The 27,007-nt window shown below is 36.3% G+C and overlaps 1 protein-coding gene across 2 annotated transcripts in view; it reads right to left on the minus strand.

Moving 5' to 3' along the window:
* Positions 1–27,007, minus strand: part of LOC129230050 (neuron navigator 2-like) — a 223,189-nt gene that overhangs the window by 118,993 nt on the left and 77,189 nt on the right. For both annotated transcript variants that reach the window (XM_054864435.1, XM_054864434.1), the window contains 3 exons: positions 18,994–19,177; positions 15,200–16,120; positions 7,017–7,298 (listed from right to left, as the gene is read on the minus strand). In XM_054864435.1, coding sequence (XP_054720410.1) covers positions 7,017–7,298; positions 15,200–16,099 — 1,182 coding nt within the window. In that variant the 5' untranslated portion in view covers positions 16,100–16,120; positions 18,994–19,177. The remainder of the gene's footprint in view (positions 1–7,016; positions 7,299–15,199; positions 16,121–18,993; positions 19,178–27,007) is intronic.

The following is a 27,007-nucleotide window of genomic DNA, read 5'->3' on the forward strand; positions in this document are numbered from 1 at the left end:
TAGGCACTATGCGCGCAACAGACAGAGACACGGACTTTCATCTTTATTATTAGTAAAGGAGTTTGCTTATTTGGTTTCAGCTGAAAAAAAAAAAAAAAGTCTAATTCCAACATTTCCATAATATGCAATTCGAAACACGTTTCTTCGAATATCTCGAAAACTTATTTCTGCAGATACTGCCGTTTATCTACCCACGGCAGATCTGCTGTAATGCAGAATCATTAAACCAGTGCAGGAATGCGCAAAACTCATGCACTGCTTTAACGAAACACGCAATGTGAAACATTTACCCAAAAGCCAAACCATCCATTGATTTCCATTGTTGTACATTGGAATTTATTTTAACGTCTGAACTGGTTCAATATCCACTGCTAACCAACGAGGATAAACCCTCTGTCATGGGAAATCTTTCTCCGTTCATCTCAATTCCCAAGACTTCCCGATTTGATTCCGAACAATTCAATGGTTCACCCAATCAGCCGCGAGATGACCATCCTCTTTAGAAACGACACCCAGGAATCGATAACCCTGCTAACAATCGATATTTCAAGCTTGTGCTATCGTTTCGCCTCTTAACAAAACACTCTCACCTCTTTTCTCGTTACATGAATAATGCGTGACAACACAGAATACTTTTTCTTTTCTTACTTAATTTTTCCTTTCTCTAAAAAAGTAAATGAATTCATTACAGTCACAGGGACGTTTCCTTTGAAAAAGAATTCAGAGAGAGAGCGAAGGGAATTATTACGGTGTCAGAAGTTCAGCTTGTTCGGAGTCTGCTGCTAATTGAGGTATTAAACAAAAGGGCTAGTCAGAATTTCAATTTCGGGAGGGGGCATTAGCATCACAATCACACATGAAGGCTGCCTTCAATATAAATTTATTTCAGGCTTTTTAAACTAAGTGATAATACTTTGTTTAAATTTCGAGAAAGATATGAAGCTTTCAGTATAAGCTTTTTGTTTGTCCCTTTACAAGTGAGATTTATTCAACAACTGGAGTCTTTATCAACTTCTTAATTAAGAGTATGAATCATTACGGTTTTTTTGTGGAGAAATTACTGCCAAAAGGTCTCGGATTTTTAAGGGCATATTTTGCATTCACTTTTTAAAAACTCAGCATTTACGATTCATCAAAGATCACATAACTACTTTCATTGTACTTTTGGATATATCAAAACTCACTGACGCACGGTAAACATTTTATGGATACTTTTTTTTACCTATGAAGAAGAATTTTTATCCGTAATGAAAACAGCTGAGTAACAGCAATAACTATTTGAACTCGCCAACGAATGAACGATCCTCTATCTGAGATGAAACACGACTTTTCTGCTTCATGAGGACATTGTGCAACTCAAAGCACTAAAGTTGTAGTGTAAATGAATTCCAGTGAAGGATCCTTTAGACAGAGGTCTGAACTTTCGTTATTTTTTGAGAAGACGGCCCTTTGAAGTTTGGAAGATACAATCAAAAATGGTAAGTTCCATATAAACATCACCCAGTCTGAGGTAGAACTCTGCCTGACAGAGCTTCTAGCAATTCTTAGACAATAATCCTCTTGTTTCTCTAAAGTACGAGAAGGTTCTCTTAATTTTCATTTTTCATCGGCATTCCATTAAAGTTAGCCATGACAGGACCGTTGTGAACTTTTTACAACGTATCACATTTTTTCTTTCACAGTTGTTAAGTAGCCACTTCGGAGGTGAAGAGATCGTGGTATTAATGTGATTCGTAATAGCGGTTGTGGACAACATCACCAACTGCAAAAGCCTACACAAACGTTTAGACACAATACAAAATTTAAAAAATAAGAAACTGAAGGTATCGTTCAAAGAGTTCTCTAACTCTAAAGTAAGACCTGTAAGATCTAAATAACAGCTCTTGGAAACGCCACTTGTTTAAATTTAATATGCGTTCCTATAAACATTTGTCCATGAAAATTCTAATATTATTGTATTAGGATATTTTGTTCCACTACTTCTGGTAACCTTTTGAGCTGGAATTTATAATTGGGTTTAAGATTCGCAGTTCTATTACTTGATTACGTCACCTACTGGTGATGGAAGAAATTAGTTAAAGAGGTAAAACATTTAACTTTTGCGCAGACCTCAGTTGATAAGTCATATCCTCCGTGTGATTTTACCTTTTTCAGTAGCCGCCACTAGAGAGAGATTGCAGCGACTCCTATAGTTTAATTAAATTGTGGATCATTTAGTTGCAAATTGCAGATTAAGTTTTATTTAAATATGGTTTCCCAATTCAGCTTAAAATTTCTGGTAGGTTACAAATCAAACACTATTTTCATCAGCGATGCAAACCACGTGACTCAATAAACCAATGACGTAAGTTTAAAAAAAATTCTTTTCGGAATATGACTGTCATTTCGTTTTTCTGAATGTGGCTACTGTTTTTTGCTTCGACTACCTCGTGATAGATGAGTTAAAAGATCATGTTGTGATAAGCTGAAGCAACTATATATGTACACCTTCAACTGTACTTTATTAACATCTACATAGTTCATTGAAAATGTATGCTTTCATTCATGATTTGCCACTGCGTCTAAAATTTTGGACAGGCCTATACACTATACAGTTGCAGTACTATTGGATGAATTTAATTTATTATATTCATAGAGAATTAAGACAGACGATCTTTTACTACAACCAATATAGCGTTTCGATTAATATATTGGGTGAGTGCAAAAGTTCGTGCGGAGTTTGTGAAAGAAAGTCATACAGCGATTAGGCAAGCAAAACTCTTTATTCAATCAATGATATATTCTCCATCGTTGTCCATAATCTTCTTCCAACGTTCTGGCAGCATACAGATGCCCCGATCATAAAAACTGCGTGGTTTAGATTCGAAGAACGAAGACACGACGTTTTGTAAGGCATTCAAAGATTCAAGTTTTTTTCCATTTAAATGATTTTGCAATGACCGGAATAAGTGATAATCCGATGGTGCGATAACAGGAGAATATGGTGGATGAGTTAGGACATCCCATTTCAGGCTGTTCAGTTTGCGTAGCGTCTGTCTTGAAACGTGTGATTTGTGAAAGACTACGCCTTTGCGATTTGACAAACTTGGACGTTTCTGTTTGATTTCTCGGTTCAGATTAGTTAATTGACGACAGTACTTGTTCGAATCAATCGTTTGGTCGGCGGGGAGAAACTCAAAACAAATTATACCCTTGCAATCCCACCAAACACAGAGCATCACCTTCATCGGGTGCAAACTGGCCTTTGCCATTGCGTCACCATGTTCACCTGCGTGTTTCCATGTGCGTTTGCGCTGAACGTTGTTGCATAGGACCCATTTTTCATCGCCCGTCACTAATCGATCCAAAAACGGCCCGTTTTTGAGCCGCTCGAGTAAAGATACGGCAGCAGAAATTCGCTGGATTTTGTTGCTCTCTGTCAACAAATGGGATACCCATATATCGAGCTTTAAATCAAATCCGATTTTTTTTAAACGAAGAAAAGCGGTTGATTGGTCAACGTTACGTGCTGTAGCAACTTCCTCTGTTGAAATTCGCGGAGTATTCTAAACTAAAGAACGCAAAACGTCGTCATCAATATCGAAAGGTCGACCTGAGCGTGGCTCGTCTTTCAGCTTAAAATCTCCGCAACGAAATTTTGCAAACCATTTTTCCACAGTTCGTTTAGCTGGTGCTTGATCTTGAAAAACGTCTTGAATGTTTTTTACGGCTGCTGCAACGTTTATTCCCTTCCGAAACTCGTAAAGCATAACATGCCGTAAATGCACTTTATCTATACTCATTTTAAAAGTAATCTTTCTCGAAGCAGTTTGTATCTGCACAAATTATTTTGATTGGAATGAAAGCTGCACATGTCACCTTTCCAACGATCTGACTTACGTAGATAGTGGTATTAATGACAACACTTTACGCCCGTTCTAACGCCATCTATTGCAACTCCGCACGAACTTTTGCACTAACCCAATACATAACGCTCAATTAGTCATTGCATTAAAACTAAGTACAGTTTGTTCCAATTTTCCAAGCAAAATAATCTCGAACCAGAGCGCAATCGTCCGGAGCTGATGAGGGAAGGTTCGAACTAATGCAAATTTAATTACGACCACAACATTTTGGTTCCCCTGTGTTGCCAGTCTAATGGATGCGTTGGATAATTGAGAGCAAATGCAAATTTCTTCTGAACATCTTTAAAGAAAATGAAAGAACAGTTGCAGGGTGGAACTTTTAGTTTCTAAAGAATGAAACGGATTAATGGTTTGATCTTTCAATGAAACATTTTAAGTTGTCGTCAACGGGGGCACTTTGCCCACCGGAGTGACTTTGCCAGTTTTCGAAAAAGAGTTTGAATCTTCTAGTGTCGTTACATAACCAGTGGCTCTGACGTGCTTCACGTACTTTCTGGAGATTGATGAGTAGTCCAAAATGAAATAACGGCGTCCAGAAAGGTTAAGTAGTAATTTGGCCGATTGCTCATCAAGACTTGATGGTAAGTGGATTTTATCGGCCTTAAACTTAACCTTCGCAAAGCGAAGCAACAAAGCTAGTGAGTTCCATCGCTATCATTCAGCGTTTGCTAATTGAATGAAGGTGTACCTAAAAGACATTTTGGTTTAGTTTTCAACGTTTCAAACATGTCACCCTCAAAATGTTTGATGATTACGGAGTGAGTTTGTCTGATGACCATTAATTGGAAAATTGATCTCTGCAGAAGATTTGCAATCTGCAATTCTCAAGATCTTTCTACTTCAAAAAAAAAAAAACTTCTATCATGAAAAAGTAACTGATCAGCAACAGTAGATGAAAAAACCGAGAGTAACCCAGCTGGTCATATCAGAGAGACTTCGATGAGAATACTGAAATAGAATATCTTTCACCAGCTTCAACAGTTGGAGACTTAGTGTTATTTTTATTTATTGGGAAAATTTTAAGGAGAAAAGGGCCTCACAATATGTTGTTGCAAAAATAATTAACACCTGCGAAAATTGTGATTTGGAATTATCCTACTTGAAAATATCTGACCGAGAGAAATTCTTCACGTCTTCATTGGTGAAAGACGAAGTAAGTATTGTATTCTTGACATTGTTGCTTGTAGCCTACCATTTAAAAACAGAAAAGGGTGTCTTTTGTTTTGAGAACGATATTTCAGGTTGTTTCTAATTTAATATGTTCTGAAACATGACGTTCTATCTGTGTTTGTAATTGCTATCAATGTTTCATAGTATTTTCCATAAAAAAAAATCTAAGTTGTTGTACATTTTTGTTCTGAAATCAATTTTTCATGGAATGGTGTGAACATGTTCACCTTAATAAAAGCCAAGTTTGTCAACGGACAACTGATGCATTTCTAGTATTTTACTGTAAAAAACAAGGTGTGGGCAACGTGACCCCTACTAGTCAGTGAGTGTCTTTGTCTACCCCTTAGAAAACATATACGAGATTTAAAAAAAAGAACTACAATCAAATCTACTGGTTGTCGTCCATGGGTAGATGATTTCATTTAAAATAACAAAATATGGAATAATAGCTCAGTTTTAAAATTGACTGAAAATTCGGGAAAAATATATCCAGCTGATTAATGCAGAGAACTTGAATTTGACGAATATCTAACAATTTGAAACTGAAAGCACATGCAAGAACCGATTTAGAAATTTGCACTTTCATGAAATTAAGAGTTAAAATTTACTTTTTAAATAAGGCCACCTTCACAGGAGGCAACTTAATTGAATCAACTCCTTCGGGCAGTTATCAGGATGTCTGACCAGGGCGGTCATTCCAAGCTCGTCAACTTGCGAGATCGAGATTCTCGCTCACGTGATTGGCTGTGACGTAGAGATGTCGCTAAGTAGCATTCTAATCTGTTCGAACTTATCTTACGGCTAGGTTCGAGTAGATTAGAATGCTACTTTGCGACATTTCTACGTCCCAACCGATCACGTGAGTGAGAATCTTGATCTCGCAAGCTGACGAGCTTGGAATGACCGCCCAGGTAGAAAAGTGAAGGAATCCCCCGGCATTCTTTCACGACAGTCCATCAAGCACACCAGGCATCTCATCCAGATGAGTTGAATCAAGAAGTTTTTAATTCATTCAACTCACTAGGACATTTCCAAGCGTTTGCTCATCCACACACGAATAAACCAGTTGTGTCAACTCGGTTCAGTTTTAACAGCGTGGTGGAGCAGCAGCTCGAATACATTCGGCTGATTAGAAGAAAAGTTGGTTCAACTAACTGCCTCGTAAGTATAGGCCTAAATCAAAGAAACTATGAGAATCTTTCGAAAACTTAAAAATCCATAAAACCAAAAAGCGAAGAGAGAGAGAGAAGGTACTGCCACAAAAATCTTCCTTATTTTCACAAGAATCATACAAAGAATATACATTTGAACTCTACACGTACGACTGGGTGAAAATGACTATTCACCGTTTCATTCAATCTCAAGGTCAATTCTATTTCTCAGAGTCAGATGGACGCAAATCACAAAGTCACATTGCGGTGATTTTAAAGAGAGGATAAACGTTTCTCTGAAGCATGCAAAAGAAAGGACGCGTTCTTTTAACTCTAGTAAAAAAATTAAACATTTTTTTTTGTTTTAAAGAATCACGTTCGTTCACATGGCTTAATGCGGAATAGGCTTCTACATACAATACACTAATCAAAGGAAAATCGCAATTTTTGAACTTAGTCAGTCTGGCTCTGAGGCACAGAATTGTTGATCCATGGCCCCACTTAATTACACAATCGCTGAAACTCATGGCGACAAAGATGGAACCTCTGCTTCCATTATGTTGCCATTGATTGGTGGATGCAAGGGTTCCGCTCAGCGCCTCTTGCGGTCAAAATGGGAGCCGTCCAATCAAAAATAAACAAACTTTGGTGGATGCACGAGCTGCATGGGTTTAACACAGAAAAGTCATACATTGTCGAGGCCCGTTAAGCGTCAGCGCCATCTAGTGGTACCATGATCAATCACATTAATTTCAAATGATAATAAGATACTAATGGCATTAGCATTTACCTGTGGCACAGAGCTTGGTGACGTGGGCTGCGAGCCCGCAGCAGCTGCCGCTGCAGCTGCAGCCGCCATGAAAGCCGCGCTGACCCCCGGTGTGGCGTAGATGGCGCTGCCGTCTTGAGAGGGGTCACCGTCCGACGACCTCTGCAGCATGTAAGAGGCCAACTTCTCGGACTTGGTGGAGCGGATGGAGTTGGAGCGCGAAAGTCGTGGAGAGCCTGAGAGCTCCCTCTGGTGAAGCATCAGGCGGGCGTGGGTCAGGCTGTTGGCACGAGCATGCTGGATCTGCGGGAAAACAGTAAATCATGTTGAATACAGTTGAATAAATGCCTTTTTGTAAGAAAAGCAAAATAAAATGTAACAGCACTTAATCGAGGGTGACCAACTGGGGGGGGGGGGGCATGGCGCAGATTGTGCCATTGAAATTTTTCTGAGGAAAGGGGTGCTTTAAAGAGTATTTTTCACTTTTTTTTGGGGGGGGGGGAGTCTGCGCGACATAGGAGGGAGGGTGCACCCTTGCTCTTAGGGGGGACACCCCTGGTTTAATTGCACACAAATTGCAGATTACTCCATACACGTGTTTCGGGATACAGGGAACCCCTTTTACAGTGCAGAATACGTGACCTATTGATGAAAAGACATCCGATAAAAGCTTTTTGCTTTCAAACAACATAGATTAAATCCTTAAACAACGCGTGACTCCATTTGGAAAAATACCCAATTTAGTAATCGAAAATACAATGAGAATTAAACTGCAGCTTTGTTATAATCAATAATCAATAAGATACACTCTGAAGATACTATTAAACTAATTTTGAATTTTGCAGCACTAGTTCTTACGGAAACTATTTTTTTTTTTTTTTTCATCATTTGCGACATGTGCGTTTTTTTTCCAGTTTGTACATTTGAGAAGTAAAATACTTTTTGTTCCACGACAAATAAATTTACTACTTGAACAGTAAGTTATTTTTACAACATTTACTGTAAAATATTCGTTGTTTTTTACGTTGTCAAATATTTTTTTAGTTATGAAATATACTTGAATTAATATGATTTTTTAAAGCATTTTGTCTTGAGCTAATATGATTTTTACAGCACTTTATAACAAATTGATATGTTTTTTCGAAGCATTTTCTCGTGAATTAATTTGATTTTTAAAAGCATTTTCTCATGAATTTATATGTCATTTAAAGCATTTTCTCACGAATCAGTATGATTTTAAAAAGCATTTTCCAATTATTTTAACTAGAATCAAAAGTCATGTTGGTTTTTAGTTATAGCCTAATGGTTTTTAACACTAACTATATTAAAATTAATTTATAATTTTTTGAAGCATTTTTTCCAGGATTTAAAAAATAATTAAATGTCAGGGAACACTTTTAAAAAGGCTTCAAAAAATAAAGTGCATAGGGTTTTGGTTATTATTTTTTAAATATTTATACTAATAAGCTTCCAAGACCCAGTTGTTTTGTCTTCATCTCTCAATACAGCCGTTTTAGCGCATTTTTATGCTTCAGGATTCTTATATTAAACGATTCATAAAATAATACTCTGATTAATAAAATTTGAAACACTCCAATATTTGTAACACCGATACTTTTGTCAACAATTGTTTTTAATACATATTCATGGCTTAAAAACAAATCCAGTGTTTCTACATTATGAAACTCAGAAAATAAGCATTTGAGTCACTGCAAGCAGAAGACTCGAATATCATACTGTTAAGCCTGGATCAATACCGGATTAAATATAAATAGGATGCGTTGAAGTAAAAACACGTGGAACGGGGAAGAAATAAATTGTGGACGGAAGGGGAAGAAAGATAATTTGCAGGAGACATCCCCAGTTCCTTGTTTTTTCTTTCTATCTCTCTCTCTTTTTTTTTGAAGAAAAAAAAAAGCATTCGTCAAGGAAAAGAAGGAGATGCAGTTACTTCTTGGGAACATTGATTAAATTTTTACTGTAGTGTGCATATTTGAACGAAGGTAGGAATTAAATTTCTTCTTGAAACTATCAGCAGAATTTGTTCAGAAATATCCATCAAGTTATTTGCACGGTAAAATTTCGTCGCACAGCTCTCATCTTTCATCTGTTTCTGGCTTTCTTTTTTTTTATTTTTTTTTATTGGATAGTAATATCTAAATATATCACAACCCTCACATACAAACTGATTCTCGTGAGTCTCGGGTTAACTTCGATGTCATTTTCGACTAGGTATGTGACGAATCTGATATCTGATTGGTGAGTCGGACGCTATTTTGACTACGTGACGTGACGAATCTGATATCTGATTGGTGAGTCGGACGCTATTTTGACTAAGTGACGTGACGAATCTGATTGGTAAGTTGAATGCTGATTTCGACCAGGTGACGTGACGAATCTGATATCTGATTGGTAAGTCGGATGCTAATTTCGACCAGGTGACGTGACGAATCTGATGTCTGATTGGTGAGCCGGACGCTATTTTGACTAAGTGACGTGACGGATCTGATATCTGATTGGTGAGTCGGACGCTATTTTGACTAAGTGACGTGACGAATCTGATTGGTAAATCGGATGCTATTTCGACCAGGTGACGTGACGAATTTGAAATCTGATTGGTAAGTCGGATGCTATTTCGACCAGGTAACGTGACGAATCTGAAATCTGATTGGTGAGTCGGATGGTATTTCGACCAAGCGACTGATCAAAAACGTTTGACTGGTACGAGAATGTCCCTAATTAACTCTATAGACGTTTCAACGATAGGGTCTGCGTCAGCTATTTGTGGTGAACATCAGTTAATTGACAGTTGTGTAAAATATTAATTTACTTGCTATTCAGAAAATTCTCGAACAGTTTTCTGGAACATTTAATAGCACTAGGTCTCTTGTCAAACCTCAACGGTGCTGTTGGTTACGAAAGGCACAACTAAAATTATTCATATCAAATAGCTGGAATAGTTTTCATCACCGTCATTAAGTTTTATCACCATATTTTTAGTCAATAATTCAGTGATCATAGCAATAAATATATAATTATTTAAATATATTCCATTTTTAAAAAGGCAGGAACAGCATTTAGACTGCATTTTGTTTTGTTTACTTCATGATTAGTACAGCATACAAGTTACACTTTTGTTTTCACAATTTAATATTTAAAATATCAAATTCATTTGATATCCAGCAAATGATTCAAACAAGCATTAGTTGATTTTTCTCTAACTTCAATAATTGGAGATACAGAGTTAAACACACCTTCCGTACACAATTGAGTTTTCTACGAAAGAGCGTGCAGTATTTCTGTAGATTTTCAAGGGATTGCAGTCTATAGAGACATTGAAAAATACAGATATAGTCTTAGTTTAATCGGCCAAATTTTAGTGCAGAAAATAATAAAAAAATTTTGAAAAAAAATAGAACCGACTTCAAAATTGCTCTAAAAAGTGAAAAATAATTTTATTCTTTAAACACCATCGATAATACTTTGAAACATAATTTTTGAAGTTGGCGCAAAAACGATCGATAAAATCATTCACAGCCATAACTCAACTACAAGTATAAATTTAACCAGGTCCAGTTTCTTCACTACCAAATGCATTACGCATTGATGACAGCATATTTGAGTAACGATATAAATGTTTCGTTCCTAACTTTGGATGATTTTTTGATAAAAATATGAACGAAGCATGGTTACAATGGATTTTACTTTTTATTTTTGCGCCAACTTCAAAAATTATGTTTAAAAGTATTATCGATGGTGTTTAAAGAATAAAATTATTTTTCACTTTTTAGAGCAATTTTGAAGTCGGTTCTATTTTTTTTCAAAATTTTTTTATTTCATTCTTTTTAGTGTAAATGTAGATATTTCAGTAAAAGTAAGAAGTTACCTAGTAAGAAGTTCGGCCCTATATCACTGTATTGCTTTAGAAAAGCCTTTATTCAAAATTATCATTACAATTACTATTAATGTTACTCTTATATGGCACCAAACTTTTATAACAATGAGTTTCATGTTGTCGCGTAGATGAAGATAGCGAAGCCAATGTGAAAGCCAAATGAAGCGAATACTCAAGCTACTTGGAAAGATACAGAAATTAATAGAACATTCGAGAAAATACGGGAAACAGTAGAAACGAAATTTTAGTAAAATTCACTTTGTCCTAGTCGGGATTTGAACCCGGCTCGCTCGTGTGGGAGGCGAGAATTCTACCACTGAGCCACCGTTATCCACGGATGAAAAGTGCGAAGTTCGCTACAATTTAATAGGGAAATTGCATAAAGTTTACTGTTTTTTTGCCCATAACTTTTTTTCTAAAGAACAAATATGGTCAAACAAAGTGATGGGACCTAAGTTGAGCCATCCCCTATCCATCAAAAAAAGAATCATCAAAATCGGTTCACTAGGTGAGACGCTATGAGTGGACAAACAAAAAAAAAAAAAACATACATACGGTATGAACTGATAACCGCCTCCTTTTTGAAGTCGGTTAAAAATTGATTCAAACAAAGTTAAAGCAGAATGGGATTGCTAAGTACTTAATTCAATGAATCATCAATTTCACACATTTGAGGTCTTTAACTAAATGTTGATCAAAGTTTTGGACTTTCAATCACTAGCTGCACTCAAACTGCAGATAAATTATTTCACACGACCACGTGATCACATACCTGTTCCGTCAGCAGTTAAGAAAACACAACAGCAAACAGTTTCAATAGAAAACGTTTTTCAAAACAGCCAACCCTTTATGAGCTAAATAAATTTGTTCTGCACTTGAAACAATGAGTTAGCAACTAACCTACCTGTAGAGTCTTTGCAGTGAAATGGAAAATATCGAAATAAATTGCAAGGATTTAAGACGTACCAATCGGCTGTTATTGCAGATTTACTCGGTTATGTCAAGTTCTTTTTTTCCCCTTTTCCAACAAGTGCAATATAATGGCGGGAGGTACATGTGCAACATTTTGCAAATAATGTAACATGGATGAGAGAAAAATAGAAATTTTTACAACTAAAATGAAGAAATCTAAAATAGTGACTGTCGATGATACGAATGTGTATTGATCGTGGTGAGTGCTTGACAGGCTACACTGACAGCTGTGACTACCACTACTCTAACTAGGTTTTCATGTAGTTGAATAGTGGGGGGAAAAAAATCTTTCTATGATTTCAATTTTATGCATGCATTTTCATTTTTTCATCACAATACTCAATTCGTCACATGCGGAATTGAATTGCATAAATTGAAGTGTCTTTTTAAGCAAAGGAAGAAGAAGCTTATCCGTGCGTAAATGCTGGAAGTGGAGAACTATGAAATAATGTAATTAGTATTGATACGTCTGTGAAATGTGTAATGAGAGTTTGACAAGCTGTTACTGCCATTGAGAAGGAATACTAATGGAGGGAGCCATAGCAAATGTCTCAGTGAAATAAGCTTGGGATCCAATGTTTCCCAGGTCAGGTGACTTTTTTGGCTGGGAAGTTGTCGCGTTTTGGCACGCAATCGCTCTTTTTGCATTAAATATTTTTCAGACGACGCGACGGCGCTTATTATGAAGTCGGGGCTTCAGATCAGAGCAACTCTGGCTCCAACTCCTTTGCCGCATAATAATAAATAAATAAATAAATAACGGATACAAATACAGGCCTATCATTCAAATTCCCTCTCCCCACTTCCTTCCGGATTTTAAAATATAATGCAATTGCACTTTTCATGTATTTTGATGTTTATTCCCTAAAATGACGGGCGTGTACAAATAGTTTAAAGTGTTCCGTTATTGACTGAAAATTTATGGATTCATATGCATTGTAATCAATGTTTTGAAATGATTTCATACGCAGGCATACTAGTATTTAAATTGAAGCATAAAAATAGCAAATCTTTATTCTTGCGCATCTGCTGTTCAAAGGAGCTTGGCGAGAAAGTACTCGCCAACAAAGCAAATGTACAAAAAATGCTTAAGAGCCGTTAAAATAATTACTAGTTAAGTAAAAAGTGTTTTTATGGAACTAAAATGCTATTTGCACTCAAGATATACAATGTTTTACAACTTTTATAGGTAAAATAAGTACAAAAATTTAAAAATTACAAGCTACTGTGGAATATGTACTCGTTGAATGCATATAAATGCTATTTTTTCTTTATTTAGAAGTAAAAAACATTCGTACACGGTAGGGAAAAGTTATTGGATCTCCTGGTGTGGCTTTTTCCTCACAGTTTACAATGCTAGAATACTGCACTATCACTATAAATCTAATTTTTCCCTTCTACAGTTAAAGGTTATTATCATACATGGCTTCAGCTAATGAAAACTTCTTCAGCGGTTACGGTCAACTCGAAATTGCTCCCCAGGTCACATGGTACTGTTGACGTATCGGAATAGTAGGGTTGCACTCTCTCTATCTATTCCTTCTCAATGGTTACTGCCACTACTGGTACAGTGCAGAACCTTTTATCCGGGAACCAATAAACCGGGAAACCAGAAAACCGGCAACTTTTTCCCTACTTTCCCGTTATTTTTTTAAAATAAGCAATTTTGGCAATTTTTGAAAAATTAAGCTTTTTTTTTCTTTTTTTGAAATACCAAAAAGAATATGAACGATTTCTTAATAAACAACATATTACTCACGCATAACTCGAGAAAATGTTTGCAAACACTAACTTAAAATGGTTATCCCTTATGCGGGTCAAAATTTCCGAAATATTTTCTTGAACTAAAAAGTACATTCGTAAGTTTGAAATTTTCGTGTTTTATTCTAATTGATAGCTAAGGAAATGAATATTGTCGCATGGAAAGCGAATTTTTTTATACACATAGTAGAAATTTGCAGATTTAGGTTCAAAAACTTATTTTTTGCCCTTCCCTTCATTTTCTTTCGTTTTAAAACATCGAAAAGTGGTGGATTTTTTTTTCTTTTCCAAACAGAATGTGAGGGTCTCATGTATTATGAATAACTTAAGTTTTTTAGTGTTTAAATTATTCTCACAATAATAGTTTTTTATATTTCGATATTCATAAGCATTTCTGAACTGTTTTCTTCTTATTTTAATATGCTTAATTATTTATTATATAGTAATTTAAATTTTACAAACAATCGGCCAATAGCGCTTTTTAGCAATCCAGAAAACCGGGAAATTCAGATATCCGGGATAGCGATGGTCCCGAACTTCCCGGATAATTGGTTCTCTACTGTAGTAGTTACTCAAGGAGTATATCGTAGGGTGGCCGCCACAAGTAGGTAGCTACGATCAATTTTTTCCAGATTGCTTCGAGGAAAACTCGGCAAATTTATGCTTTTTTATCATGTTTGGGGAATTTCAAAACTTGATTTTAATGCTACTAAACTACAATTTCTAAATTTTGTTTAATTAGAAATAATTATGTCTTGTTTCGAGCAAATGTTTTCCAACGAAAGTGAAACATTCTATTTTTCGAAAACTTGATTTTATTTACAAGTAGCACTCTGTCGACGGTATGTAGTTCGATAGGGAGGGGGGGGGGGACTTTCAATATGATTTAAATTGCACGCAACTCCCGACACACAAAGGAAGGGGTATCTGTGTGTCTGTCTGTGGCACTCTAGCGCCTAAACGGACGGATCGATTTTGAAAAAAAAAGTTTGTTCAAAAGGAGAGTTGATTGAGAGTGTTCTTAGCTAGGTTGCATCTTTGAATGACATTAATTAACGAAGATATTAATTAAAAACCTCTAAAAGGTTTTTCGCGGTTTTTGCAGTGAAAACATAGTTAAAAACTTTAAAATTTAATTCCAAAATAAAGAGGATTTTTTCACGCGTCTGAAAAAATGTTTGAAACTTCCATGTTTAATAGAATTTGAATTATAACGTTTTTTAAAAGCAGATTCTAATTAACGGCTAAGCTTTTGTTCACGCGATTGATAACCGAATTCATTGTTGGCCGACAAGGAAATAAAATGCAATTATTTGAAAATTTCATCTGTTGCCAGTTTCTATTTAATAGCAACTAAAATACTTGTAAATTATTTTAATTAACATAAGGCTTTTAAAATGATTTTCAATTTTCCCTCTTGATTACACAGTTGCGACTCAGTCGGGGTATTTAAAATATCTAACTTTTTTTTTATCACTTCCATATTTCTCATAGTATTGTTTCTCACGTGCATAAATTCATTTGAATGAACTGAAGCAATGCGAATGTGTCAAATGAAGAAGTAGCTTCTTCTCACCTGTGCGTGGATGCTGGAAGAAGTGGAGGACAATGACTCCATGCTGTCCGCCTCGGTGAGGGTTCCGCCGCCCCTGGCCATTGGGGTCCCGCAACTGGGCGAGTGCCGCATCCAGGAGGCGTAGGGTCCGTGGTCGAGGGAGGCGTAATTGTCCAACTGCCTCGATCGCGCGTACTCCGAGAGGGGCGTGGGGGAGCCGTTGAGCAGCGATCGGCTGCCGTAGACCCTCTCCTTGAGCCCCGTGCCGGGGCCCGGGGTCGTCATGAAGTAGTGCCTGGGGGCCGGCGGGGCGCGGGCCCCGCGCCCCAGCGAGCCGTACTCGCCGTCCGAGTGCACGCTAGAGTACAGGTCCCCGGCCGTCGTCTGCGTGCTGCCGCAGACTTTGACTTTGCTGGCGCCCCTGCGCGGAGCCCCGTCGGCCGCGGGGCGGCGCTGCTCCTGCTGCGCCTCCTCCGAGGGGGCGCTGCAGTCGGGCCCGCGCGCCGCCCTGCCCGCCGCCGACACCCGCTTGCTGCCGCAGGATGGGGCCGTCGCCATGGTAACCGCGCGGCCGGACTTCCTGTCCAGATTCTCGCAGCTGCCGAGTTTAGATGACTGCTGCTTCTGCTTGCTGCTGCTGTTGTTGCTCTCGAGGTCCGGCACGACGGACAGCTTGTGCTTGCTGCTGCCGGACGGCCGGTGCGAGTCCGGCCCCTTCTTGGAGTTCCCGGGCTTGGTGCCGGAGCCCTTGCTGCTCCGGCTGCCGTCCGACTTGACGGACTGGCTGTCCGTCTGCTGCTGCATCAGGTACTTCTTCCAGGAAGAAGAGGAAGAAGAAGGCCCGTGGTGGAAGGCGCTCGTCTCCGTCTGCATCGAGCTGTCCGTCTTCTTGACGTGCGCCTGGCGCGACTTCGACCCCATCGAGGCGTTTTCCTCACTTGCCTAAAGAGAGAAGACGAAATAAAATAGAGTTAGGAACTAAACTTAGGATGAAACGTTTTCTCACGAAAGCCCTAAACTTATTAAAAATGTAAAACAAAATAGAAATACGAACTAAATTAAGGATGAACCATTCTCTCACGAAGACCCTAAACTTGTTAAAAATGCAAAACAAATAGAGATAGGAACTAAACTTAGGATAAAGCATTCTCTCACGAAGGCCCTAAACTTATTAAAAGTGCAAAACAGAATACAGTTAGGAACTAAACTTAAGACGAAACATTCTCTCACGAGGGCCCTAAACTTATTAAAAATGCAACAAATATAAAATAGTTAGTAAAAGAAAGCGGGTGCATCACAAAACGATAGTTAAAACGATATTTTTGATACAATATAAACCACTCATCTCGCGAAAGACCATACGTATTTATTCCTCTAGTATTTTGCTCGATTTTTAAATTATTAATTTCGGTTCCGAAGTTCGAAGTGGGACAATTTGTACGCAATGCGTCATTTTCACAAATTTTTTTTTTGTGGAGGGTCTTCACAGGCATCTTTCCTCTCATTTTATAAAACTAATATTAAAAAACACAACTATACCTATAAAAAATGATTTCTCTTAATTATTAGTTTACAATTTTATTCTCTTTTTGTTTGTGAGATGAGTTCTCCTCTCTCTATATAGCTAAATACAATTTAACGTAGCGAATTTCGTTAACAAAAGCGACATGAAACGCAAAATGTGCTATTTTTTTGCATTAGCGCACCTCAAGTTAAAAGTTCACAGACAGCACAAAGCAGATAGAATGTCAAAAGAGTAACGTAATATGTCTGCTCTGGGAATAGAGAGGTTATGCTTTCAAGAACGATTTTTATCCGTGATCAGCAGCTGATTTTTGAGCTGGATAAAAAGAGAAAAAGACATCAATCAACAAAAGATTCTCTGTCAAAATTCCCCCAAAAGTATACTTTGATTAAAAATGGAACCAACTTTGAAATAATGAAATTAATCAATTACTTTTTACTCATACTTTTGACAGCAAAAGAAAACCGTCAAGGTCTAATTTTCACGCTTGATTGATATCCAAAAAAAATTAAAATATTATTTATTTAGTCAAAGCTGTGGATAGGTTTTAAAAAAATTATAACAAATGATCAGAACTAATTTGATTTTTCACACAATTCAACTAAAACTGCTTTTGATGTGGTATGTGGTTAGATTCGTGTCAAATCTAAAAGGTACTTTCATTTGGTTGAGGATAATTATGTGTTCAAGATGTCAGTTCTTGCAGTTACTGCTAAGATGATTACAAAAGATATAAATGTGACGATGGAGGGTCCTTTTTTCTAGACATTTTCACTAAAACAGAATTTAGCACTAAAAGTACAGTATAAAATTTATTACCGATAAACACTGATAGCACGATCAACACGAATTTCTCCACCAGTGGTGTTCCTATAGGGATAGGGTATACTCCATATACGCCGTGTACTCTCAAACAGTTTTTTAGAAATGTAGAGTATACCCTCAAACTTCAAAAATTTTCATATTATAACATATTATGTGTATGATGGCATACATATATTGGGCGTAATGGATTATTGGGAGTATATCCTCAGAAAAATTGATGGGAACATCACTGTCAACCACGGTACATTTCAAAAATGAAGTACTACCCTAATAAAAGGTAAAATGATATAGCAATTAAGAACAGGACTCAGTCCGCGCTTTTCAATAAAAGGTGGGAAGGAGGCACCAAATTTGGTTCACCTACATTTTTATTTATTTATTTTCGCTGACTTCAAAATTATGCCGCATGTCGAACTTACTAACCGAGCTTAAAGTATAAATACCGTAACTCACCGATAATCCGTGCCTGCCGGGATCCCTTTCTTTCGGATAAAGGCCAAAAAAAAAAAAAAAAAAAAAGGACAAGAAAACTGTGGAATACTATTGACTGTACGAAAATGATAAAATACATACTTTTAATTCAAATTTCAATCAACTTTAGTGGTGGATAGAATTAAAAATACATTGTGAAAGCTTTTCCTTTACATTTTATCCAGGACAGGATTAGGCTGTTAGAACTAAATTGTCATAACGTTGATTTCACCACTTCTGCTAAGTTTGTATTCACTTACACACAGTGTTTGTTCTCATAGGGTATACTCCATATCCGCCGTATACTCTCAAACATCTTGTAGACATACAGCGTATACCCTCAAGCTTCAAAAATTTTCATATTATAACATATTATGCATATGATCGCATACACATGTCGTGCGTAATGGATTACTGGGAGTATACCCTCAGAAAAATTGATGAGAACATCACTGCTTACACATCGAGAGAAAGTTTATTTTTCGAGCCCAATCGTAATAAAAAATAAGATGGATAGTATATCCGGGAAACCGGACAGTCTGTTTGATAGGAGTTCAGATAATTGGTAGTAACAAGCAGTTATAGTAGCTATAGTGCACCGTAACCGGCTGATCAAAATCTGTAAAAAAGCTGTCCAAAGAATCTTACGTGGAGTATAGAAGCTTAACATTTGAGGCAGTGAGAAGCAAAGGGATGTAAGTGTCAAAATTAAAAATTTGGAGATAACCAGTACAAATAGTAGGAGCACTACTCCTCTGCCTTGGGGCAGGAGATAGTACTAGTAGCCCTGGTAGGTGCTGCTGTGCAGCATGATTAAAAAAAAAAAAATTGAATGGAAGCCTACCTGGGACCTTATCTTTAAACACGTTTTATTCGAAACTTGAAAATGTCCACTTACATCCCTTTGCTTCTCGCTGCCTCATTTGTCAAAGCAAGTACGTTGGTCAAACGAAGAAGCAAGTTCAAAAAATCTGTAAAAAATTCAAAGACACACCTTACGACACTTGTCGACGGTATTTTTGGCAGAACTGTTTTTGGCGTGGGAAGGCGGTCCCCGTTTCAAGCTACCGTAGACGTTGTTGTCCGAGCTCACAGACGAGCCGGTCAAATTATCGTCTGTGCTCAACTCAGGAAAAGTATCACTCACTCCACTGCTCACAGAGCTGCTGTCGTCGAAACTAAAAGAAAGGAAGAAAATATCGAATTGAGTTATTTGAATGCTCAAAATTTGCAATTGTTTTATTCGCTTGCGAACAAAAACATGTTAAATGACATACTCAGTAAATTACCGCCCAATAGCCAGGGCTAAAGCAGAAATACATGAAATACAAAGCCAGCTCAGTCATTTCCAGCCGAGGACTGCAGTTTCGTGCTTATTAGTACTCATCAGCCCGGCATAGGAAAGTGACTGAGCTGGAGATGGAAAACCTCTTAAGGAAGCCAAGAGTGCCAAACAAACTGGTAGCTAATACTCTTAGCTTTTACTGCAGTCCTCGGCTGGAAATGACTGAGCTGGCGGTGTATTTCATGTATGTTAAATGAGGTTTACTGCCGGTTGATGTTTAGAATGAGTACTACCACCAACCCCAGATACTACTATAGAAATAATGGGATTTTTAATGATATCTTTGGCGTTTGATCCACATTTGACAAGGGTATGACGGTCCATGTCCGCATTACTCTGAGTACTATGATTTCAGAAAACGTTTTTATAAATGTGTTGTTCGTTTTTTTAATTACTCAGTGTTATCTGTTCTATATGCACTGAAAACTGCTTTTTTTTCGCATAATGCACTAACTAAAATTTCTATATTATTATTTCTTAATACAACGGACTCCGGCTAATTGAATCAGTGGTAAATTGAATCAGCCGCTTTAATGAATCAAATCGTCAAAAACAGAAGAAAATCCAGCTTTATTGAATTAGCCGCTTTATGGAATCACTAGCGGTACCCGCAGGGCTTTGCCCGTAGTGGAAAATTAAAAGGTCATTTAGTTACAAATAATTGATGATGAATTTCTCGCCAATTGGCTATGTTCATTCGCTTTCCCATGTTACGGTTCCACGTCATGATAATTTCGTAATTTACTCGTCCATCTTATGATAATTTTGCTCCGGAAAATGTTCTTAAAATTGAAATAGAACAGTATCGAATTTTCGAAAAATCGCTTCGAGGATGCACACCCTCGTGGTACAAACTAACTTTGAGCCAAATTTCATGAAAATTGGCCGAACGGTCTAGGCGCTATGCGCGTCACAGACATCCAGACAGATATCCAGACAGAGAGAGACTTTCAGCTTTGTTATTAGCAAAGAAAACTTCTTAGAACAATCGTGATTAATATAAACGGCGGCCACTGCACACATTTAAATCAAAAGATCATTTCCTTAAATTTCAATGCTTATTCCATATCTATTTTGCAACACGATCATATAAATTTTCTCGATAGAAAAGCAAAATTCTATTTACTCAGGGGTGCCCACCTAGGGGGCGGGGGGGGGGGTTATGGCGCAAACTGGCCATTGAAATTTTTAGAGGGGTGTTTAAAGTGGCATTTTTTATTTAACTGGGGGGGGGGGGGCTCTTGCTTTTTGGTGGGAGGGGTCTTTGCGATTTTTAAGGGGAGTGCCCTTGCGTTTAGGGGGGGGGGGCAACCTTGATTTACTGACACAATTTTAATCGAGTTTAGGACAGCACAAAGTTCACCCTGCTGCTGATAGAAAAGATAGTTGCGTTTTTGACAAATTGCAACTGACCTTTTAGTCAGTAAAGAGTAAAAATTTATAACTTGTTATTTTTAAGTAAGGAGTAAAAAAAAATATTGTTTTATTGACAGTTAGAACGTAGAGCATTTTTGTACAATCAATTTTGAAGGAACTTATTTTTCTGTAAAAAAAGAACGAGACAAAATGGACCACATCCCCACCAAAAAAAATTAAAAAAAAAAAAAAAACACGTTAAATGTATACTGTAGATGGAAAACCTTTTCAGCACTATCATAGAAATAACTAAAAGCTGCGTCCAATAAATATATGGATAAAACTGAAAGCCATGTTCATAAAATCTCATTTTCCTCGGGCCGTTTTCCCTTCTTCGAACCTCGGTAATCTTATTAGCAGCTGTGGCATTTAAGCTCGTTCAAGCTAAGGAAAGCTTTTTTTTTTTTTTTCCTTTCTGGCGTATTGATTGGGAAGACGGCAGTTGCTTTAAGAAAGCAGCGATGTAAGAACTCGGTATTTGGTCGCAGAAAGGGCAGAGTCAACAGATTTTGCTTCCTTCGCTCTTTGAGTCATCTATCACTTTGATCTATAGCCCGTAAGAACCTTCGGAAATTCAAGTGGTCCCTTTGTTAAATTATGTTATCTAGGTAGGGGTATTTCTTCTTTTTTTCGTTAGTTGCTGCACCATTATGGCAATTGATTTTTTTATTTTTTTTTTGAAACTTTTGAGCAGTTTTCTGACTTTGTGGTGCGTGTGTTTATGGTTGTACGCAGCCAAATCGACAATGATACGAGAACAAAATACCAAAGCAATCGCAGGAGTTATCGAAAAATCCATACACATTTTCAGTGTTCACAAGTAAGATAGACCCAGTTCGATTTTTTTAAAAGTTATTTTTATGACTTATATAGTTATTATAATTAATTAATTTTTATTTAAATATCGTTGGTTACAGTTTACAGTATAAGTGAAATATACTAAGTCACTTAAGGAATTTCAGTTTTTCTTGGCCACAAAACTGAGATGTTCTAACTGTTGAAGCTCACTATGTCACACCATTACTAATTTATTTATTTACTTATTTATTGTTTTCCAAAATGTGCTAATCATATTAAGTTCATTTTAGTCTAGTTGGTTTTACAGGTTAAACAAACAAGTGAAGAACATGTTCTTCGCATTGTGTGTTTCAATTGTAACCCCACGATATATATATTCTTCTTAAAATACTAGAAACAGTTCTTGACATAGAAAAAAAAATATTATTATTCATTTCGAAAAAATTATTTTGAATCGTAAAAATACAAATCCTCATATCATCATATTATATAATGGCGAATTCACTGACCGAGTAACGCTCCTGACATCACCAACAATGAAACTCGCGCCACAGCATGACAATTTGATAATATTTTTCTGGAAATGTTTGACATGCAGGGAAATGCTTTATTTTTACACTAGTGATACTCGCACGGCTTTGCCCGTAATAGAAAAATCAAAAGGTCTTTTGGTTCGCCAGTATATTTACAAATAATGTATGGTGAATTTTCTCACCAGTTGGCTTGTACCCTTTTTACGGTTCCACGTTATGATAATTTCGTATCTCGCCAGTTGGCTTGTGCCCATGTTACGGTTCCACGTTAAGATGATTTTGTATCTCGCCAGTTGGCTTGTGCCCATGTTACGGTTCCACATTATGATAATTTCGTAATTTACTCGTCCATCTTATGATAGTTTTTTTCTTAAAATTGGAATAAAAAGAAAAAAAGAACCACATCGAATTTTCGAAAAATCGCTTCGAGGTGCACACCCCCATGCTACATACTAACTTTGTGCCAAATTTCATGAAAATCGGCCGAACGGTTTAAGCGCTATGCGCGTCACAGACATCCTACGGACATCCTACAGACATCCTACAGACATCCTCCAGACATCCTCCGGACAGAGAGACTTACTGCTTTATTATTAGTAAAGATAAAGAAGACTAAACTGGATCCCGTAAATTAACGACTTTACAGGTAAGACTGTAATTTTAGGAGAATGATGAAACGAAAAAGTGGTCAACAATGGAAGCTATCTACTGGAGTTTAGGGTTAATCCACTGGAGTTAAGGTTAGAATTTCAACCATCAAAATATCACCGAACGAGCAATTGCTTCATTAAATATAGAAGCAATTTTCACCCGTCATACCTTGACGTGCGATTTTCTAGAATAACAATAAGAACCTTTACCCAATTTCTGAAAAACAACGCACCAATAAAATAAGGGGAACATAAAAATTCACATGGAACTAAATTGATGCCTTTAGTGATTAAATGAATACCTACAAACGAAATATCTTTCAAAAAATAACTTCAGAGAAAATGAATCGACTGGAAAAGTAAAACCTCAGATCACCGAAACGACGGCAAAGTATGAAGTATTCCTCAACATCTCTTCCAAATTGAATTCCTCTGCGGTTGTTGCAAGTGTCAAAACTCCCACAGAATGTCGCATGGGCCATAGTTGTCACATTCGCGACATAATTACAAGTCATTTAGAAATCCCACCCCTACCTGTCGGAGCCTTCATCTCTCATTATGATCGGAGCTTTCGAAACATCTCTTTGGGGAGCCCCGAAGACAGGCTAATTGAGAGGGATTTTGGAATTTGTTATTTCCTGGTGAGGGTGGTCGGGCTAATTTGCAAAGTATTTCAAATTTCAAAGTCTTTTCGGAAGTAGGGTGCGTGTAGTGGAATTGATGGATTATATTGCGGCTTAAAACCGTTATTAAATACAATTGTTTAGTTGATAGGAACATTTAAAGAAGATATTTTGTTTCAATTTGTAGGAACACTTGTAGAAGATCGTTTAGTTATAGTTGATAGAAACATTTACAGAAGATATTTTGTTCGATTTGTAGGAACACTTGTAGAAGATTTTTTAGTTAATAAAAACACTTCTAGATACTTCATTTCAATTAATAGGAACACTTGTAGGAGATCTTTTAGTTTAGGTAAATTAACAAAAGCACTCCTAGATACTTCATTTCAATGAATAGAAACGCACACTGGTAGAAGATCCTTTGGTTTAGGTAGATTAATAAAAACTATCCTAGATACTTCATTTCAATTCATAGGAACACTTGTAGAAAATATTTTAGTTTAGGTAAGTTAATAAAAACACTTCTAGATACTTTATTTCAATTAATAGGAACACCTCATTATGATCGGAGATTTCGAAACATCTCTTTGGGGAGGCCTGAAGACAGGCTAATTGAGAGGGATTTAGGAATTCATTATTTCCTGGTGAGGCTGTTCGGGCTAATTTGCAAAATATTTCAAATTTCAAAGTCTTTTCGGAAGCAGGATGCGTGGGGCGGAATTGATGGATTACATTGCGACTCAAAACCGTAATTGAATACAATTGTTTAGTTGATAGGAACATTTCCAAGAGATATTTTATTTTGATGAATAGGAACACTAGTAGAAGATACTTTACTTTAGGTAAATTAATAAAAAGAATTCTAGATACTTTAGTTCAATGAATAGGAACGCTAGTAGGAGATCTTTTAGTTTCGACTAAAAAGCAAAAAGACTTCAAGATACTTCATTTAAATTAATAGGAACACTTGTAGAAGATCTTTTGGTTTAGGTATGTTAATGAAAACAGTTCTAGATACTTCACTTCAATTAATAGGGACACTTGTAGAAGATATTTTAGTTTAGGTAAATTAATAACAGGAGTTCTAGATAATTCATTTAAATTAATAGGATTGTAAAAGATCTTTTACTTCAGGTAAATTAATAAAAACAATTCTAAATACTTCATTTCAATTAACAGGAACCCTTGTAGAAGATCCTTTATTTTAGGTAAATTAATAAAAACAATTCTAGGTACTTCATTTCAATTAATAAGAACACTTGTAGGAGATCTTTTAGTTTAGGTAAATTAATAAAAACAATTCTAGGTACTTCATTTCAATTAATAAGAACACTTGTAGAAGATCTTTTAGTTTAGGAAAATTAACAAAGGCACTCCCAGATACGTCATTTCAATGAATAGGAACACACACTGGTAGAAGATCCTTTAGTTTAGGTATATTAATGAAAACAATCCTCTTTCAATTAATTGGAACACTTGTAGAAAATATTTTAGGTTTAGTAAATTAACATAAAAACTTCTAGATACTTAATTTTAATTAATAGGAACACTTTTAGAATATCTTTTAGTTTAGATAAATTTATAAAAACACTTCTAGAAGGTATAAATACCTTTGTGCGAATATTGTTTAGATTTAAAAAAGTATTGCAGTGAACAAACTTGTCAGTTGCACAAAACTGTGTCCAAATAATTAAGAGGCAAAAGCGCACATCTGTAACGAACAAACTACTACCCTCTAAAACTAATAGATGCGTCCATTTCCGCCTTAAACCGGAAGTTTGTCTTTCCACATCATCGGTGGTCAGATTGTATGTTGCATGTTTGAAATCGAAACGGAATTTTTATAAAGTGGTTCCAAAATATTTTCAAAGGAAAAAATAAATGGCCACAAAATTCATCAAAATATTTTCTGTAACGATTGGGCAGCATAAAAAGAAGCGAGACGTCCGCTTAAATTATAGAAGATTTACGGAAGAAAAACATTCCATAAACTAAACTTGCACCATTTTCACCAAAACCCTCATCTACTCGCCGAAGATCAAAAGAGATCCTTTTTTTCAGAACAAAATGAAAAAGAAAAGTAGAAGTTGTAGTCATTAATTAAATAAATGAGGGCAATCTTTAAACGACAGCTTTTTAATCACCAGAAAAAAAAAGTGCGACCGATTCGTGCGGAGCTTTTATTTGTTTAGTGGGCTAAAAAGTGGCCGATTTTTTTTGGTCGCGTGCTGTAGTTAAGCACGAAAAATTGGACACCTCATTAAGTCATCCAATGAAAGATGGCAGGCAAATTAAAAAGGATTATGAGTACGGGAGAAAGAAGATTAAATTCGACAGCTAGAAGCAAATTTTTTCTAGACACAAACATAGTAAAAGGAATGAAAGATTAGTTTTAGTTTTCGTGGCGGAAAAAATTCATATTTCAATTGAGTTGGTAAAACTTTAGAATAAAATATTAATGCATAACAACTGTCCATTAATGTAAAACAATCAACAAATGTTATTGAAGACTAGCTGCGTCGTTTGGCTTTTCACGGTCTACCTCGAAAATAAAAGAATATGTCAAATGACGCGTGTTCATTAATCAGGCTTGAACAAAAAACAGTAAAATTTTGCGGTAGATTACGGAAAAATAACCAAAAAGGAAACATTTTAAATTCTCCGATTACAGGAAAAATCTTCAAAAAAAGCCAGAATTTTATTTGTTCATACCCGAGGGGGAAAAAAAGGCAACAGAGATCTTTCTTCTCAATGATTTTCTTCACGCTACAAATTTTAACAAAAGCATTGTTACGGAAAGTTGAGATGAAGCACTGAATCATAATTTGAATGGGGGAAAGCCTTCGAAAAATAGGGATTTTATGTCGAAATCTAAGTGTATTATTTCTCACGCTGGCGTTCGTGAGAAGTAACTCGGAGATAGATACGTACATAGTTACATAGGTACATACATAGATACATACGCTCAGTTATTAATTGTATAAGATAATAACGCAAAAGTTATTTGAAACACATTGATTCGGAGCTACTCAATTAATAACGCAGCTGTTTACAACTTATTCGAAAAATGCATTTAGAAAAGAAAATGAAAACAGAAACAGATTTAGAAAATTGGTAATTAAAATGCTCTACATGAGGTCATTTTTAATTTATTATGTTTAACAAACACGAAAATAGGAAAAGAACAATTAGAGATGCAGATTATATTAAATGATTTAACACAAGAAATATCTAAAGGTGCTTGTTGAAGATAAAGAAGATACCAATATTTAGGTGGAAAACATTGTTGAAATTCAAAACGATCATTTTCGGGTAAAACCAAAACTAGGTAAAAGGAATAAAATAAAAGTGTCAGGCCTTAATTTCGGTGGAAGTTTTTCTAAAATATTGTTTTAGAAACATCGAAAAAAAGGAACAAATAAACGAATGATCAAGTGAAAAAAAACTTAAACAAAACATTTATTCAAAGAGTTGTTTAGACTACACACTATCGAATAAAAATGGGTACAAACCTAATAATTCGATAACCTTTTTAATTCATGCTTAAAAATTCCTTTTTATTTTTTTGCAAAATATTAACTGAACACTTGATGTTTTAATGCTGTGACACTTACTAAGATGAAAAACATTACATGTTTAAATA

This window comes from Uloborus diversus, chromosome 9 (assembly GCF_026930045.1).
Source record: "Uloborus diversus isolate 005 chromosome 9, Udiv.v.3.1, whole genome shotgun sequence".
Classification (NCBI taxonomy): Eukaryota; Metazoa; Arthropoda; class Arachnida; order Araneae; family Uloboridae; genus Uloborus; species Uloborus diversus.